Raw genomic sequence first — 15416 nt, forward strand, 5'->3', positions numbered from 1 at the left:
CTAGCCTAACTCCATTTCATTTCTCAAATTATTTCCCTGCTCAAGTGGTGTTTAGTTGGTAGGCTCACATAGGGAATTCTGAGGGGGTTGTCCCACCTGATCCTCTTATTCTTCTTCTTCTTTTTTAAAATTTTTATTTTTGGCTGCGTTGGGTCTTCGTTGCTGTGCGCGGGCTTTTCTCTAGTTGCAGCAAGCGCGCGCTTCTCGTTGCGGTGGCTTCTCTTGTTGAGGAGTGTGGGCTCTAGTAGTTGCGGCACACGGGCTCAGTAGTTGTGGCCTGTGGGCTCTAGAGTGCAGGCTCAGTAGTTCTGGAGCACAGGCTTAGTTGCTCCACGGCATGTGGGATCTTCCCGGACCAGAGCACGAACCCGTGTCCCCTGCATCGGCAGGTGGACTCTCAACCACTGCGCCACCAGGGAAGCCTTCCATATAGTTCTTACATTATACCATAAAGAATTTGACTGGTCTTTGGCCCTGGTTCCTGAGAAGTAACTTCTAAATCCTTGGCATTTTGTTATTCATGGTGGGCCTCTCAGATCATACCTGTGTCTATGCTAAACAAATGACTCAGGATGGTGCTGGTCAGGTGGGAAAGGTGAACCAAGTGATTAGAGGGCTGGGGCTTTCATACAGGTGATATCAGTATGACCTCCAGAAAGGAGAGGAGGGAAGTTAGAGATTAAGTTCAATCACACGGCCTATGATCCACTATGTAATGAAATCACAATAAAAACTCTAGACACCTGAAGTTTAGGCGAGCTTCCCTGGTTGGTAATCCTACATCAATGTGCTGGGAAGGTGACGTGTCTTGAGAACACAGAAGGTTCATGTTTGGGATCCTCCCAGATCTCCCCTTGTGTGTCTCTTCATTTGGCTGGTCCCGATTTGTACCCTTTATAATAAAACTGTAATTAAGTAGAGCACTTTGCTGAATTCTGTGAGCATTCTAGTGAATTACGCAAGATGAGTGGTCAGTAGGAACCCCCAAATTTGTAGCCAGTTTGTCAAAAGTGCAGGTGGCCTGGGAACTTTGGAGCTTTACAGATGGTGTCTGAAGTGAGGTAGTCTAGTGGCGGACTATGCCCTCAACCTGTGAAATTTGAACTAACTCTGGGTATCTAGTGTCAGAATTGCATTGCAACTGGATATTCATTTAAGTTAATAACTAACTCCCTTCTATTATAAACAGGGGATCCAATCTCCAGGACTCATGTCAGAATTAAATGAGATAAATGTGATGCCTGGCACACAGAGATGGAAAGTCAATATCCCATAGGTTAAACCTCTGTAATCCACTTCTTTTCCCCCCTTTTTAAAAAATGAGCCACAAGTTTATTCTATAATTTTTCTGTAACAGGTAATCAATTCTGCAGAAAAATGCAAACATCACCTTTATTGTTAATATTTACATTTGGTTCTATAAACAAACTTGGCAAAAAAAAGTAAGAATTTTTATACAAATTTTGAAAATTTCAAGAGTATGATCTTCATCACTTCTGAAAGCTATTTATTTTAAGTCAAAAGCCAGTAAATATACAGGTTGAAAGGGAAGAGAAAAACACTGACAACAGATTATTTGAATTTCCCTCTTCCCAAATATCTAAAACATCACATATACCACTGTTTTCAGCATAGCTTGTGAAATCTAAAAATTCTGACTTCACTAGTCTGAAATAAGTTCAGTAGAGATTGTAGTGGTGAAGTACAGATTGTTTTCTTCTTGTGTAGTAAGAAGTTCAGTTCTCTTCTTATCAAACTTCACATTCGGTTCCAGATCTTTTTTTTCTTCCTTATAATATTTTCACTCTCCAGTGGATTTTACCAGAAGGTAAACTACCTGTATTCTTGATGTCACATTCACTGGGTTCCTAGGAGGACTCTGGAATGGAGTCTTTGCCTGAATTGTTAGATGTTCCTGTAAACTGTTTACTGCTAACAGACTAGAATCATGACCAAATACTGAATGAAGGTCCTTTTCCTTCAGATCCTGTGCTGGAAAATGCACAGCATCTGACTTTCATTTTGGTTGAGATGCACTCTTATCCATATTGAAATTAGAAACTTATATACATGTCTGTGGCCTACATGGATAGTGATCTACCCTTACTTCTAAGTCATTTTCATGTATAATTAATTTATGTTCAGAAATGTCAGGAATGCATTCCTGTTCATTTTTATATGGAGGGAGATGTGTAAAATTTTGTTTTATGTCATTTTTGGCTGGATTTAAAATGGAACATTTATTAGATGTTTTCTCATCAAGCCCTCTCAATTCACTGGAAAAGTAGGGAATATGTTCTGAAATAAACACAAATTTTGTTCAGGTTCCTGGGTTTCTTTATATAGGAAACTCTGCTCAATCACTTGTACATTATTTTCCCTGAAGTCTGAGATGTATGTTGCAATTCTAGCTTTTCTTTATATTCAGGCTTTTTCAGGACAGTTGCAGTAATAGGAGAAATGGATCTAATACTGTACTTTATTCTTTTAGGCATGTCCCTTTCATATTCCACAACGTCAAAAACTAACTTAGATACAATACCATCAACAACTTGATAGTGATCACTCTGTGCAAAGTTTCCATGCTGCTCACTTGGAATACGTGGCTCATATCTTCTACCTGTACAAAAGGCTTTTTGAGTCTTCTTGTTCTTGCTTTTTGTGGACCAATACCTATTCTTTTCCCCACATCGCTTACAGAAGTGCTGGATTTCCTGAGTAAATACAACTCTTTTTTTCTTTTATTCAATGTAGCATCTAATGTCATCAATATGAAGAATTTTTACTCCCCATGACAAGGCATTTGATAATATACTATTTGAAGGAAAAAAATCATGGTCATTTCTAGCTTTTTCGACTACTAATTTTCCTCTTATCAAACACACTGAATGAATCTGGAGACTCAAATGAACTTCCATCATGGCTACAATGAGATGAAGTGGTTTCTGCACTATACGCAAATTCAGGGCTTGGTACACGAGAAATTTGTCCTTTTTATTTGAAATAAGGTAACTGATATCTTTACTGAGAAATTCTTCAACTCGCCATCCCAGATCCTTAATGTCCTTTGGCAGTTTTTCAGATACAGTGACAGAAGGTAAGTCAATGTAAAATACTTTTCCCCAAAGTGGCTTACTTTTGGATTTTTCTGATTTGTTATCAGTTTTCAGAGTTTAAAGATGGCTATTTCTTTCATTTTTGACATGGATTCCACCCTGAAAATGTCCTTTGCTGTAGATCCTCATGGCTCCGTAGTTCATGGCAGCCAGCTGGCATTCATATGCTGGGTGTGGAGAGGGTGTCACGTCCAGCAGCTCTGGAAACACGGCTCCATAGTTCATGGCAGCCACCTGGCATTCATATGCTGGGTCTGGAAAGGGTGTCACATCCAGCAGTTCTGGAAACACGGCTCTCCAAGGCCCACTGACTGGCCAGTTGCCTCTCCCCTTTTGCAGGCCACCAACTGTTGTCCACTTCTTTTTTTTTTTAATGTTACTATATATGAATTATATATTTTTTCTTGTTTCAATTGCATGTGTACTATAGAATTTTCAGAGTTGGCTGCAGTGACCTGTTATCTACTTCTTAAGGTAAGTTTTCTACATAAAATTACCCATAACATCCAGTGAAGACAGAAGGAACAGTGAGAACAGGAGGTTTGGGTGAGAACGACAGGTAAAAGATGGAGGTATTATTTTCAAATAAATAGCTTTGGTGAGGTAGATGCAGTGGACAAAGAGGCAACAAAACATGGGGCCACTGAGATGAGAAGACCCATAGGGTGGGAGAGAGGCAGCCTAGGGAAGATAGTAAGCCAGAAACTAAGGTGACAGGGGCTTGTTTTGGTTTTGTCTAAGGACCTGGTGATGTCACTGTACCCTGGGGGAACCACCAAGAGAAAAGAAGAACACTCGTCTGTCCCCCTAAACCCAGAGTGAGCAGCAATAGGAAAGGTAATTTTCTGTGGTTTCCAGGAGAAGGATAAGCAGCAGGTCACCCTGTGGCCCGTACTCCTGGGGGAGGATGGGTTAGTAGGGATGCTTGCTGATTTGCAGAACCTGCTGTTCTTCTGCCCCTCGGCCTTCATATCTTCTTTCTTCCTCCAAGCTTCCCTTTCCCACCCTCCAGATTACCTGTTGTTGGTAGAAGCTATTGGCATTTTGTTCAAACCGTTCATCTTTGGTTTCCACAGTCTTCCCCAACTTCTGCAGTACCTGGGGATATAAATCAGAGAGGTCCACACTGTTATAGTCAAGTCTCTCTTAACTGTTGGCCTCATTTGACCCTGGCTTCTCTCAGAGTCTCAGATGCAACTTAAGGGATGTACTCGTATCAGCCCAACAGAATTAGAAATATAGCATGTTGCTGAAAAATCAATCACGTTTTATGGTTCTTCTCAAATTGGGGTACTCCTGGGGATATGCAGCAGTGTACTAGGGGGTGTATATAAAGACCAGAATAAATAAGGTATATGTTCCTGGAATGAAATTGTTATTTACAGTGGTTTTCGGCGTGGGGGAGAGTATTATATTAAAACAAGAATTAATTAGAAGAATGTAAAATGTGCATGGCTTTTAAAGATAAAACATGAGCCTTGAAGATATTTTTTTACTTGAGAGACCCTCTTCCAGCCATAGCAGCAGATTCCTTTAGATAGATGAGGTCAGAGAGGCGAGCAGGACTCTCTTCTTCTGAAGGCCCTTGTGGAAAACTTTAAGAAGCCCTGATATAATGCATTTGAAACTCAGCTAGAAGTGAGGGCTGTCCATATTGATCTCCTCTCCCCTGGGACCAGGAGAGCCAACCATCATACTGGGAGAGCCAACCATCATACAGATCTGAGTGCTGATGCAAAGGATATGGAAATGAGAAAGGCACAGCTCCTGTTCTCATAGGGGACACTCACTTATAACAAGGAAGACCCTGACTCTTGTATCTGTAACCCCATTTTGGAAGGAGGCACCATCATCCCCCAGGCCCAAGTCAGAATCAGGAGTTGCCCACAACTAATTCTCTCACTTCCTTCAGGGAATCCCTCACCATCTGGAAACCATCCCATGATTTCCAGTCTCACTGCCATAGCTTTAGTCCAGGCCTTCATTGTCTTCCACCTGGCCTGGTCTATCATGCTGCTGCTTAAAACCTTCTGATGATTCTCCATTCATCTGCTCAACAGATTTTTATTAAATGCCCAATATGGGACTTCCCTGGTGGCACAGGGGTTAAGAATCCACCTGCCAATGCAGGGGACACGGTTTTGATCCCTGGTCCAGGAAGATCCCACATGTCGCAGAGCAACTAAAGCCCGCGCTCTGCAACAAGAGAAGCCACCGCAATGAGAATCCTGTGCACTGCGATGAATAGTAGCCCCCGCTCGCCGCAACTAGGGAAAGCCCATGCGTAGCAACGAAGACTCAACGCAGCCAAAAAAAAAAAAAAAAAAAAAAAGTATCTACAAGTTATAGTTCTAACTCTAGCATACATATGGGTCTCAATGATCTGACCCTTAATTGAGCCTCAGCTCTCAGTATTCCTTCTTCCTACCGGTCTCTCTCTCTCACACTTCTTTAGTTTTCTAATAAGCCATACTGTTGCTTGTTGTAGATGCTGTTATTTACAGTGGTTTTCGGGGTGGGGGAGAGTATTACATTAAATAAACCCATAACCCAATGCCCTCTTTCCAGAATGCTCTTCCTCACCTTATCATCAGCCAAATATCTAAAAAGACCTAATTCATACTCAATATCCTTTGTGACACTTAATCACATCTACTTCATCCCATTAATCAAGCTAAATCGCTCCCTCCTAAGCAGTTACAACTTCTGTACCTGTATACACTTTTGTTACTGTTTTTTGTTTTTGTTTTTTTGTTTCTTTTGGCCATGTTGTGCTGCTTGCGGAGTATCTTAGTTCCCCAACCAGGGACTGAACTCGGGCCCCAGCAGTGAAAGCGCTGAGTCCTAACCACTGGACCACCAGAGAATTTCCCTATTACTATTTTGTTATTTGCATTTATCTATGTCTCCTTCTAAACTGTGAGCTCCTTGCGGACTGGGCACTTGCCTTATCTGTATTTCTCAGTATCCAGCAAATAGATACTAAATACTTACAACAGGAAGGAGAGTGAGACTGATACAAGAGGGAGCCAATGCCTTGAATTAAGATTTTGCTAGGGACTTCCCCGGTGGCGCAGTGGATAAGACTCCGTGCTCCCAATGCAGGGGGCCAGGGTTCGATCCCTGGTCAGGGAACTAGATCCCACATGCATGCCGCAACTAAGAGTTCACGTGCCACAACTAAGGAGCCTGTGTGCCGCAACTAAGGAGCCCGTCTGCTGCAACTAAGAGCCGGTGCAACCAAATAAATAAATAAATATTTAAAAAAAAAGATTTTGCTAGACTGAAATAAAGTAAAAAGGGTGAGGATAGAAAGAGGATTTCAGGCAAAGACAACATCAGCAAAGTCACAGGAGTATGCAAATTCGTGGCAGTTTCATGAGAGGGTTCAGCACTGGTTTAGGGTGTGCTATGGGGAGTGATGGGTAAGGAAACTAGAAAGGGAGATTGGAGTCTCATTGCGAAGGACTCTGAATCTTCTGAAAAAGCGCCCAGGTCTTGGGTGTGAGACCGGCTCTATGTAGACTCTGACTAAGGTGTCTCCATTCTTAATCCTGGGGCTAACATCTCTCACTTCTGGAGATCTCTCTATGGTGGTGAAGCTCAAGGTCACTGGAGTGAGATAGATATAAGCCCCTATCTTGGCTTTTCCACTTACTGGTTATAAGCCTTTGGGCAAATCACTTCAACTCTAGAGCCTCAGTTTACAGAACTCCCTTTCCCCCACTAAGATAATAATACCTCCTGGAGTTGTTGGGAGAATTAAGTGATATTATACACATAAATTGCTTTCACAGTGCTGCCCTATGGTGAGTACTTAATACAAATATTATCATTGTGTCTAGTTCCACTCCCTTACCTATAAATACCTGTCTTTATTTCCTTTTCAGTTTAGCCATAGTGTGTCTGTGTCTCTGTACTCCACCTCACTTGACAGCGGCCCTGGGTGTGCAGAGTCACTCCTCTTCCCAGGCTCCACCCTCTGCCCCCAACCAAACACTGTCCTTTACCAGAAAGTTGCAACACCACCTTGTTTAGTGGTAATGGCAGCTCTCACTTCCTTCCTGCCACCCCTCCCCCTTCCTTTGCCTGGGGCTTGGTTCTTCTGTTGGGGGGGGAGGGGTGCTGAAAGGAGAGAGGTGTCAGTTCAGTCTAGAGTCAATGTGGCACACCCTGGAGCAGACCAATATCCCCAAACCCCAAAAGGCTCAAGGCAATAAGGCTTGGAGGGTGTGGGAGGGTGTGTGTTGAGGGAACACTCCCACCTTCAATTCTGAAACTGAAAAGATGAGTATGATCACCCTGAAAACATAACCCAATGCCCTGGGCCCAAAGTATTTATTGCCTTAAGCAAGAGGACCATGCGTCAGGGCACCTACACTATGTTGTAGATGTTCTTCCTCAACTAGAGTTCCTTGAGGAAGGAGGATGTACAAATGCTCTACAGATGTTTGTTGAAAGAATTAATAATTCTACCTTTGGATTATTTACTAATGAAAGCCCATATAATGCCAATCCTTAAAGTCCTGCACTGAGAATTTTGCCCCAGTTTGCCTGGCCTAGCAGATGAGAAGTTAGAATACAGATTATTTAAAGAGAAAGAGCAGGGACAAGAGAGAAAGTAAATGTGGCAAAATGTTAACACTTGGTGAAACAGGTGAAGAATATTCCAGTGTTCATTGACTTAATTTTTGTGTAGGTTGGGATGAAAGTATAAAGCTTAAAAAAAAAATCACTGCAGACATGTTTTATATTTTAGTTAATTCTGTCAATTGGAGTAATTTGAAGAGGGGCTGGATATTAGACATTATGGAATTTTGTTAGAAAATTTTTTCTTAGATGTGATAGTACTGTTGTAGTTATGTAAAAAACCCTTATTTTCAAGATATATTCTAAAGTAGGCTCTCCTTAATATGGCCCTCATATATTTTCCAGCCTTTTCTCCCACCACTCCCTGAGCTCCAGCTCAGCTGCATTTCTCCCTATTCTGCCTAAAAGGATTTCTAGATTCCATGCCTTGCTCATGCTGGCATTCCTCAACTGGACTGCTCTCTCACCACTTGCCTGAGGAACTACTAATCAGCCATAATTCCTATCTCAAATTCAGCCTTCACTACAAAACCTCCCTCTATTCTCAATTCTTCTGTCCTCTGAATTCCCACGGACAAGCAGATCTCTCAGGTCACTTATTTTACTTTAAACAAACAAACAAACAACAACAACAACAACAAAAAACAACTAGACTGTAAGCTTCTAGCAGGCAAGAATGCCTCTTGCTCATATGTAAATTCCCTCCGGGGTCCAGCCCAGTATCTCGGACAAAGGAGTTTTTCTGTAAATATTGCTGATTGAACTCTCTGGGATACAAGCTGAGTAAAAGTCAACAGAGGAAAAGACCAAAAAAGGAGTGGTAAACAATGAATGCCCTTTCTTGGGGGAGATCTGAGAAGTCTGCCACAGAGAAATCACAAACAGATGGTGAAAGTATTAGTTTGAAACGTGAAGATGTATCATACTGTAAAAACACAATAAAGCCAGACTCCTGTTGAGTCTGAGTAGGAACTGGAAAATAAAACAAGAATGCTTCATCTCCATTGTGTTTAACAGTCACCAGACCTTCACTCCTAGGTTTGCTCCTTCGAGAAGATCAGCAGGAAGTGGGCAGGCACAGCAGGAAGTGGGGAGACACAGATGTTAGAGTGATTTTTCAGGAAACTTGTAAAGAGAGCAGCCTGCGATTGGGATCCTAAGGCAGGACACCTGAGTTTCAGTGATAATTCTGCCACTTGCCAATCTCTTTTGAGACTTATTTCCTCATTTCTAAAGTTGGGATACTAATAGCATGCTTAAAGAGTTGAAAAGATGAAGTGAGATCATATCACAAGACTGTGGGCTCCATAAAGGGAGATATCATGTCCTTCTTATATTCCTGTGCTTTGTCCATAGCAGGCACTTGATATTTGACACATTAGTTGTTACATATTACTCAGATGATTACAGTCAACTGCTTAGAGTAAAACTGCAGTGTCCCAGTGAGTCCTTTCTTTTGACTATAACATTCTCCCTCTTTATCTTGCCTTCAATAACTTCCCAAGACTCAAAAACTCTGGCAGGCTGAGCTGAGCTCTTTCTCCCAAACCTAGGCCATTCCCATTCTATCCAGGGAACATCCACTACCTCTAGGGTGCCAGCTGTACAGCTCGAAGTTCAATGTCTGCCTGCCTTTGTGTCTAAGTCTGGGTTCAGAGTATCTCTTTGTTTTCTGCAACAACCTGGGAGTTCCTCAGGGCAGATTTGAGTTTGCTCCTCTCTCTGCTTTCTCAGGGTTCAGACTAGGAAGAAAGAACAGGGTGTACCTGGGCAGCTGGTTCTCTTTTTGGGAAATACTTGACTCTGAGGTTTGAGGCACCCTCTCCCCTTCTCACTTTGGTGTCCTCACCAAATTGAGTTTCCAAATCACTGAACATCAATTCTCATTTTACAGATGCAGAACCTGAAGCTCAGAGCAGGGATGTTGTTTACCTGAGGCTTCGGAGCCCATGCTAAAAAAGGAAAGAAATCCTAAAGCAAGGGCGTAGTGTTGATAGGCTAGATGAGGACAGAAGGTGAGTGAGGTAAAATCAATTGCTGTGTCTTTTAAACATAACTATTATCCACGAGTTTTTTGGTCTTTGGCGATTTCTTTTTGTTTTTCCAACCCATAGAGTAGCTGGCCTTCTCTTCTCTAGTATCTCCTTTTTTTTTTTTCTTTTCCCTTTTCTTTCTCTTGTCTTTGCGGTACGCGGGCCTCTCACTGTTCTGGCTTCTCCCGTTGCGGAGCACAGGCTCCGGACGCGCAGGCCCAGCGGCCATGGCTCACGGGCCCAGCCGCTCCGCGGCATGTGGGATCTTCCCGGACCGGGGCACGAGCCCGTGTCCCCTGCATCGGCAGGCGGACTCCCAACCACTGCGCCACCAGGGAAGCCCTCTAGTACCTCCTTTTCCTCCATAAACCACTTCTAACTAGACCTTCCCGTAGGCTCTGATCACTATCAGATTTGTAACTAGACAGCCTTTGGAGAGCCTGAAACCATGATCAAGGTGAAGTTAGGGTAAAGTAACCAAAAATCTTTTCCTTTTCCTCTGCTCTTTCACATGACCCCAGCTTCCTCAGACAAAGACCGGGGGAAAAAACACACACATTCCCCCTACCCTTCCACTGTGAGCTTCTTAAACATAGGGACTACATCTATATTCCATCAATTCTCTGTTGATAATCCCATTTGGGAGAGCTGGCTGCCTTTAATCCTTCCCAGCACTCAAGCTAGTGCTCCGCTTTTAGAAGATGATACAAATGTTTAAATTCTTAAGCATATGGTGTTCATTCAAATGCTTCTAAGACCACGAAGACTTAGAAAACCAAACTTCTCTGCCAGGTCCTTATCGCCCTCTCCCTCTGGTTTTTCTTCTAGCCTATTCATTTACCTATGCCATCTCATCTACCAGAGAGCTGGTGGGTGGAGAGCAGGGGTTCAGGTTAGAAGCAAAGGAAATACTCTGAACGGGTAGGAACAGTTAATGCCACTGAAATGTGTGGAGACGCGTCCACACCATCTTCGTAGGTAGGCAAGTTACAGACGGACGTACAGACAGCCTGCCTAGATGGCGCAGGGCCACCCACAGCTAACCGAGGATACGATGCAAAAAGAAGTGCTCTTTCCCCACCCTGAACAGGGTACTCTCCAACGCCAAAGCGAGGCACAGGAAGCAGATACGGGCTTCTGCTTACATCCGCTTAAGCAACACCCCGCGGCCAGGCCGAGTCAGGTACAGAGGGAATTGGGCAGAATTCCTCTAGTCCTCCTGGACTCCCGGTCCCAGCTAACGGGTGATGCTCGCTGGCAGGCCAGCTGGTCAGTACTGTCTTATGACTCTGGGAAATGACCCTCTTTGAACCTTCAATTTCATCATCTAAAAAAATACCACCCTCGCTGGGTTGCGAGGCCAAAATCTGCTACACAGCAGTCACCAACGTTAGTTCCTTTCTTTCCCCTTTTCTGGGTCAGCTTGGGCGTTGTTTAAGGTTCCTGAGAGAGGCCGCGGGAACCGTCTCCAGGCTTCCCCTATCCCTGCCCAAGACCAGGCAAGGCTCTGCGTTCTCTCAAATCTGCCCGTTTCAATGGAAACCCAGTCCCCGCTCGCGTTTCCCGAGGGCAACCGGATACCCCTGAGGGCGGCCCAGCCTCCCGGTCCCGAGCACCTTGCACGCCCTGGTCGCCCCGTTGGGCCTCGGCCTCGGCTCCCGGCTGCCTACCTTCTCCTGGGCCCTGCTGAACTTCTTCTGCACCTGCTTGGCGAAGAGGCCGGCAGCGCCGCTCGCCCTGCCCTCAGCCATCCTGCCGGCTCCCCAGGGGCGGCAGCCCTGGCCCGGAGCCCTGTGGTTTTCTCGGGGCCCCTGAGGAGGAAGCGAGATTCCCGGCATGCCTCGCACCCGGGAGGGTGGGCGGGCCTCGCGACGCACACCCCGCCCCGCCGCCGCCTCGGGCTCACCCTGGGCTGCCCGAGGCTGCCTGAGGCCCAGGGCGCACGGCCCTCACGGAGACCCTTGCAAGGCCCACTCGAGGCCCAGACGGTGGCGCCTCGGGGCCCTTCCCCGAAGCCCATTGCCATCTGGCTCCTGGACCCGGGGAGGGGCCAATGGGGCACCTGTGGGGCTCAGGCTGGGGCTGGGCCTGGGCCTGTTCCCAGGAGGCGGGAAAGGCGGGCCTGCCCTCAGGCGGCGCTCCAAACCCTCCGGCCCTGTGATAGAGGAACACCAGCCTCGTTGAAGAGTTTGCAAACGTGGGCCAAGACAGTGTTCCCCGAGAGCCAATTAGCTGTAACCGATTAGCGGGGGGGGGGGGGGGGATAACTGAAACAAGGGGGTAGAAAATACTGTGATTTCCACTCAGCAAGAGTGTTGTATAAGGGACTTCGCCGGTGGCGCAGTGGTTGAGTCCGCCTGCCAATGCAGGGGACACGGGTTGGAGCCCGGGTTCGAGCCCTGGTCCGGGAAGATCTCACATGCTGCGGAGCAACTAAACCCGTGTGCCACAACTACTGAACCTGCTCTCTAGAGCTGGTGAGCCACAACTACTGAAGCCCGTGCTCCGCAGCAAGAGAAGGCACTGCAATGAGAAGCCCATGCACCGCAAGAGTAGCCCCCGCTCAGTGCTCTAGAGAAAGCCTGAGCGCAGCAATGAAGACCCAACACGGCCAAAAATAAATAAATAAATAAAAAGAATGTTGTATGGGAAAAGAGGTATGTGTACTGGGTCACCAAATAAAATTTCTTACTCCAGGGTGCAGTTTTTAAAGATGGAAACCCTCTACCAGAGAGGAGGTTGTCTCTGTCAACTGAAAAAAAAAAAAAAAGCACAACCTAAAAGTTGAGAATTACATTTTATTTGGCGGACAAAACCGAGGACTTAAGCCTGGGACACGGCCTCTCAAGTAGCTCTGAGAGACTGCCGGGAAGAGGTAAGGGAGGAGCCAGGATATATAGGAGTTTTTGCAACAAAGACCAGGTTGTCAGAACATCAAAAGATTATGGTTAATTAAAGAAAACCAGACATCTCAAGTTAAGGAATTTGGCGCTTTTCTATTTGTGGGAAGATGCAAGAGTCTGGGCTTAGTGAAATCACTCCTTTGATATGCACCTCAGCTATCTGGGGCCAGTATCCTGTGCTTTCTCATCCTGAGTCTCCTCAGGGTAAACTGTTGGGGCTGTGGGTGGCTTCAGTGGCTGATGGCTTGACGGTCAGCATCCTGTTTCTATCCTGAGTTCCCTCAGGGCTCACCACTGGGGGAGGGGTTGCTGTAGTGTGATGGCTTGATGTCTGCAACATCCTTTGTTTACTGATATGGCAGGCAACATTCTTTCACTCACAGCTCTAAACCTAGATCTGGTAGGGGTAGGCTGAGCAAAGGGGACAACTCCAGATCTGGACTTGGAAGGGAGGAACAACTGAGCTAGAAGTAGAAACAAGGATGCTTAGAGGACCTTTATTGAAAAAAGGCTGAGGAGGAGGGTATGGAAGCCTGTGCTGGGGATGGGGAGCAAATTTTTCTAGCTGGAGGAACTAGTACAGTGTACTAGATGGAGAGAGGATATCAATTGTGTAACTTGGGGTGGGACTGCTCAGATTATAAGTTTCTTCTCTAGGTAGAAGGTCTCCAAATGAGTTACTCCCTGGGACTTCTCTGGTGGTGCAGTGGTTAAGAATCCCACCTGCCAACGCAGGGGACAGGGGTTTGAGCCCTGGTCCGGGAAGACCCCACGTGCCGCGCAGCAGCTAAGCCCATACGCCACAACCACTGAGCCCGTGCCACAACTACTGAAGCCCACATGCCACAACAAGAGAAGCCACTGCAATGAGAAGCCTGCGTGCTGCAACGAAGAGTAGCCCTTGCTTGCCGCAACTAGAGAAACCCTGCGTGCAGCAACGAAGACCCAACGCAGCCAAAAATAAATTAATTAATTAATTAAAAAAAACCCTCAACTTAATCTCTAATGCAGAGAGGACCACATTTAACAAAAAAAAAAAAAAAAAAGAAAAGAAAGAAAGAAAGAAAAGAAAGTTACTCCCTGACATGTTTGAGGGGATAGCTGGAAATTGGACTCTGGGTTTGGAGGAACTGCTTACTCAAGGATTTTATAGTACAGGTAAAATTCCCCGAAAGAAAGGAAGAGGGACAAAATACACTTCCTAAGGACTGGAGAGGGAAGCTGGAAGTCTGAGACAAAGTTGGAGGGCCTTCTCTGCTATTGTTTTTCAGGTCATTCCCCCAAAAAGGCATACTGCACTCAGGGTCAACCATGTGACAGGCATTGCTGGGTGTTGGGGAAGCCAAGAATGAATTTTAAAAATGTGATCCCTGACTTCAAGATGCTTAATGTCTGGAAGTTGAGGTAGGTTGTTAATCAGATGTTTATAATGTTATGTGCTTAATTCATTTCTAGAAATGGATACAAAGATTTCAGGTAATAGGTCATTAGGGTTTATTCTGTTATAACGCTAGCTGTGGGGATGGTCTAGAAGAGGCAAAGTGAAGAAAATGGAAGGACTTGACGTTGGGTGGGAAGAAGTGGGGGCAAGTGGGAGGACTGTGGTGCTGTGGGAACACTGAGGAGAGATGGCGATGACAACAGGTGTGTCACTAGCAGAAGGAGGCCGATACCTGGGTCACTGTCAGGAATCCTCAGCATCCTCAGCAATGCAGCCCAGCCACTGCTTCCTAAGAAACCGTCTTCAGTGCCAATCCCTTGGGAACTGAAATTGGTCATCACCAAATCAGGATGGAAGGAAAAATCTTTAGAAGTTAACTAGGTAGGGAAACTGAGTAACAGAAAGGGCTGGTGACTTGCCCAAGGTTACCCAGTTCCTCAGTGGTAGAAGTGAGTTGGGAATAAAGGTGTCCTGTCTAGCCCAGCTTCTTTTGGTGTATACACTGTTCTAGAGGCCTCTGCTGACAAAGCAGCCTATAAATTGCAAGACCGGTCTTAGCCAGTTTCTCCTGCTGTAATGTTAACTATCCTGGTACCTCTTGTCTGGTCCTCAGTGATTGCTATGAAAAGCTACTTCTCACCCTCTTAGCCTTCTCCTTTCAGTTCCCTCTTCACTCTATCACAGGCCACTCTAACAGACTGAGCCCTGGCCAGGATAGGACAGAATTATCAGCTTCCCAGTTCTCTGTGGTTTATAGAACCCCGGATCTGGTTGCTTATTTTTGTCCAGCCTTGAAGTGCTGACTCATACTTCGTTTGAGACCACATATTATTTTCCCCTCAACCCTTTCCTTTCTTTGTTCCTTATCTTCTTTTCTCCTTTTTTTCTATTCTTTCCTCTCTGTCTCCTTTCTAATTTGTCACTTACGTTGTCTGCTGGCATCTGACCTACCACCTAATCCTGTACTCCTATCTCTAATGTATCCTTGTAGTTGCCATGACTCAGAACCTTGGGGTGAGCACTGTTCTAGGCACTGTAGGGAGAAACAAAAGAAGGACAAGCCCACAGTCTACTTGGGAGAGTCAGGGCACATTTAGTCACTCAGGAACATTTTAAAGCCCTCTGTGCCTTTGAATATAGCAAATATGTTTGGGAGGAGGGACAGATGGGCAGATTAATGGATGAGTAGGTCCTAACATAATCCAAAAAGGACAATGTAAGACCACTGTCACTTGGCTTAGTTTGTGAACTGATAGAGATGGCAGCAAATGGAAGAACAAGCCCAGAAATGTGGTGAAATCCAACTCAGGCCCTACAACTGCATTTCCACTAG

At 45.3% G+C, this 15416-nt stretch overlaps 1 protein-coding gene and 1 pseudogene across 4 annotated transcripts in view; both read right to left on the minus strand.

Annotated features, from left to right (window-relative positions):
- The window catches only part of BIN2 (bridging integrator 2), a 36621-nt gene extending 25083 nt beyond the window's left edge, over window positions 1–11538 (minus strand). For all 3 annotated transcript variants that reach the window (XR_014295269.1, XM_082635195.1, XM_082635194.1), the window contains exons 1-2: window positions 11410–11538; window positions 4134–4214 (exon numbers count right to left, since the gene is read on the minus strand). Coding sequence is in view for 2 of the 3 variants with exons in the window: in XM_082635195.1 (XP_082491321.1) it covers window positions 4134–4214; window positions 11410–11490 (162 nt within the window). In the remaining variant the exon portion in view is untranslated. The remainder of the gene's footprint in view (window positions 1–4133; window positions 4215–11409) is intronic.
- On the minus strand, window positions 2062–4119 carry LOC309812497 (protein DBF4 homolog A-like; annotated as a pseudogene). Its single transcript has 2 exons — window positions 2634–4119; window positions 2062–2592 (listed from the first exon to the last, which is right to left on the minus strand). The product of its transcript is annotated as a protein DBF4 homolog A-like (transcript).
- Window positions 11539–15416: the final 3878 nt, after the last annotated feature.

Source organism: Mesoplodon mirus (genome assembly GCF_964341445.2).
Source record: "Mesoplodon mirus genome assembly, chromosome: 11".
NCBI lineage: Eukaryota > Metazoa > Chordata > Mammalia > Artiodactyla > Ziphiidae > Mesoplodon > Mesoplodon mirus.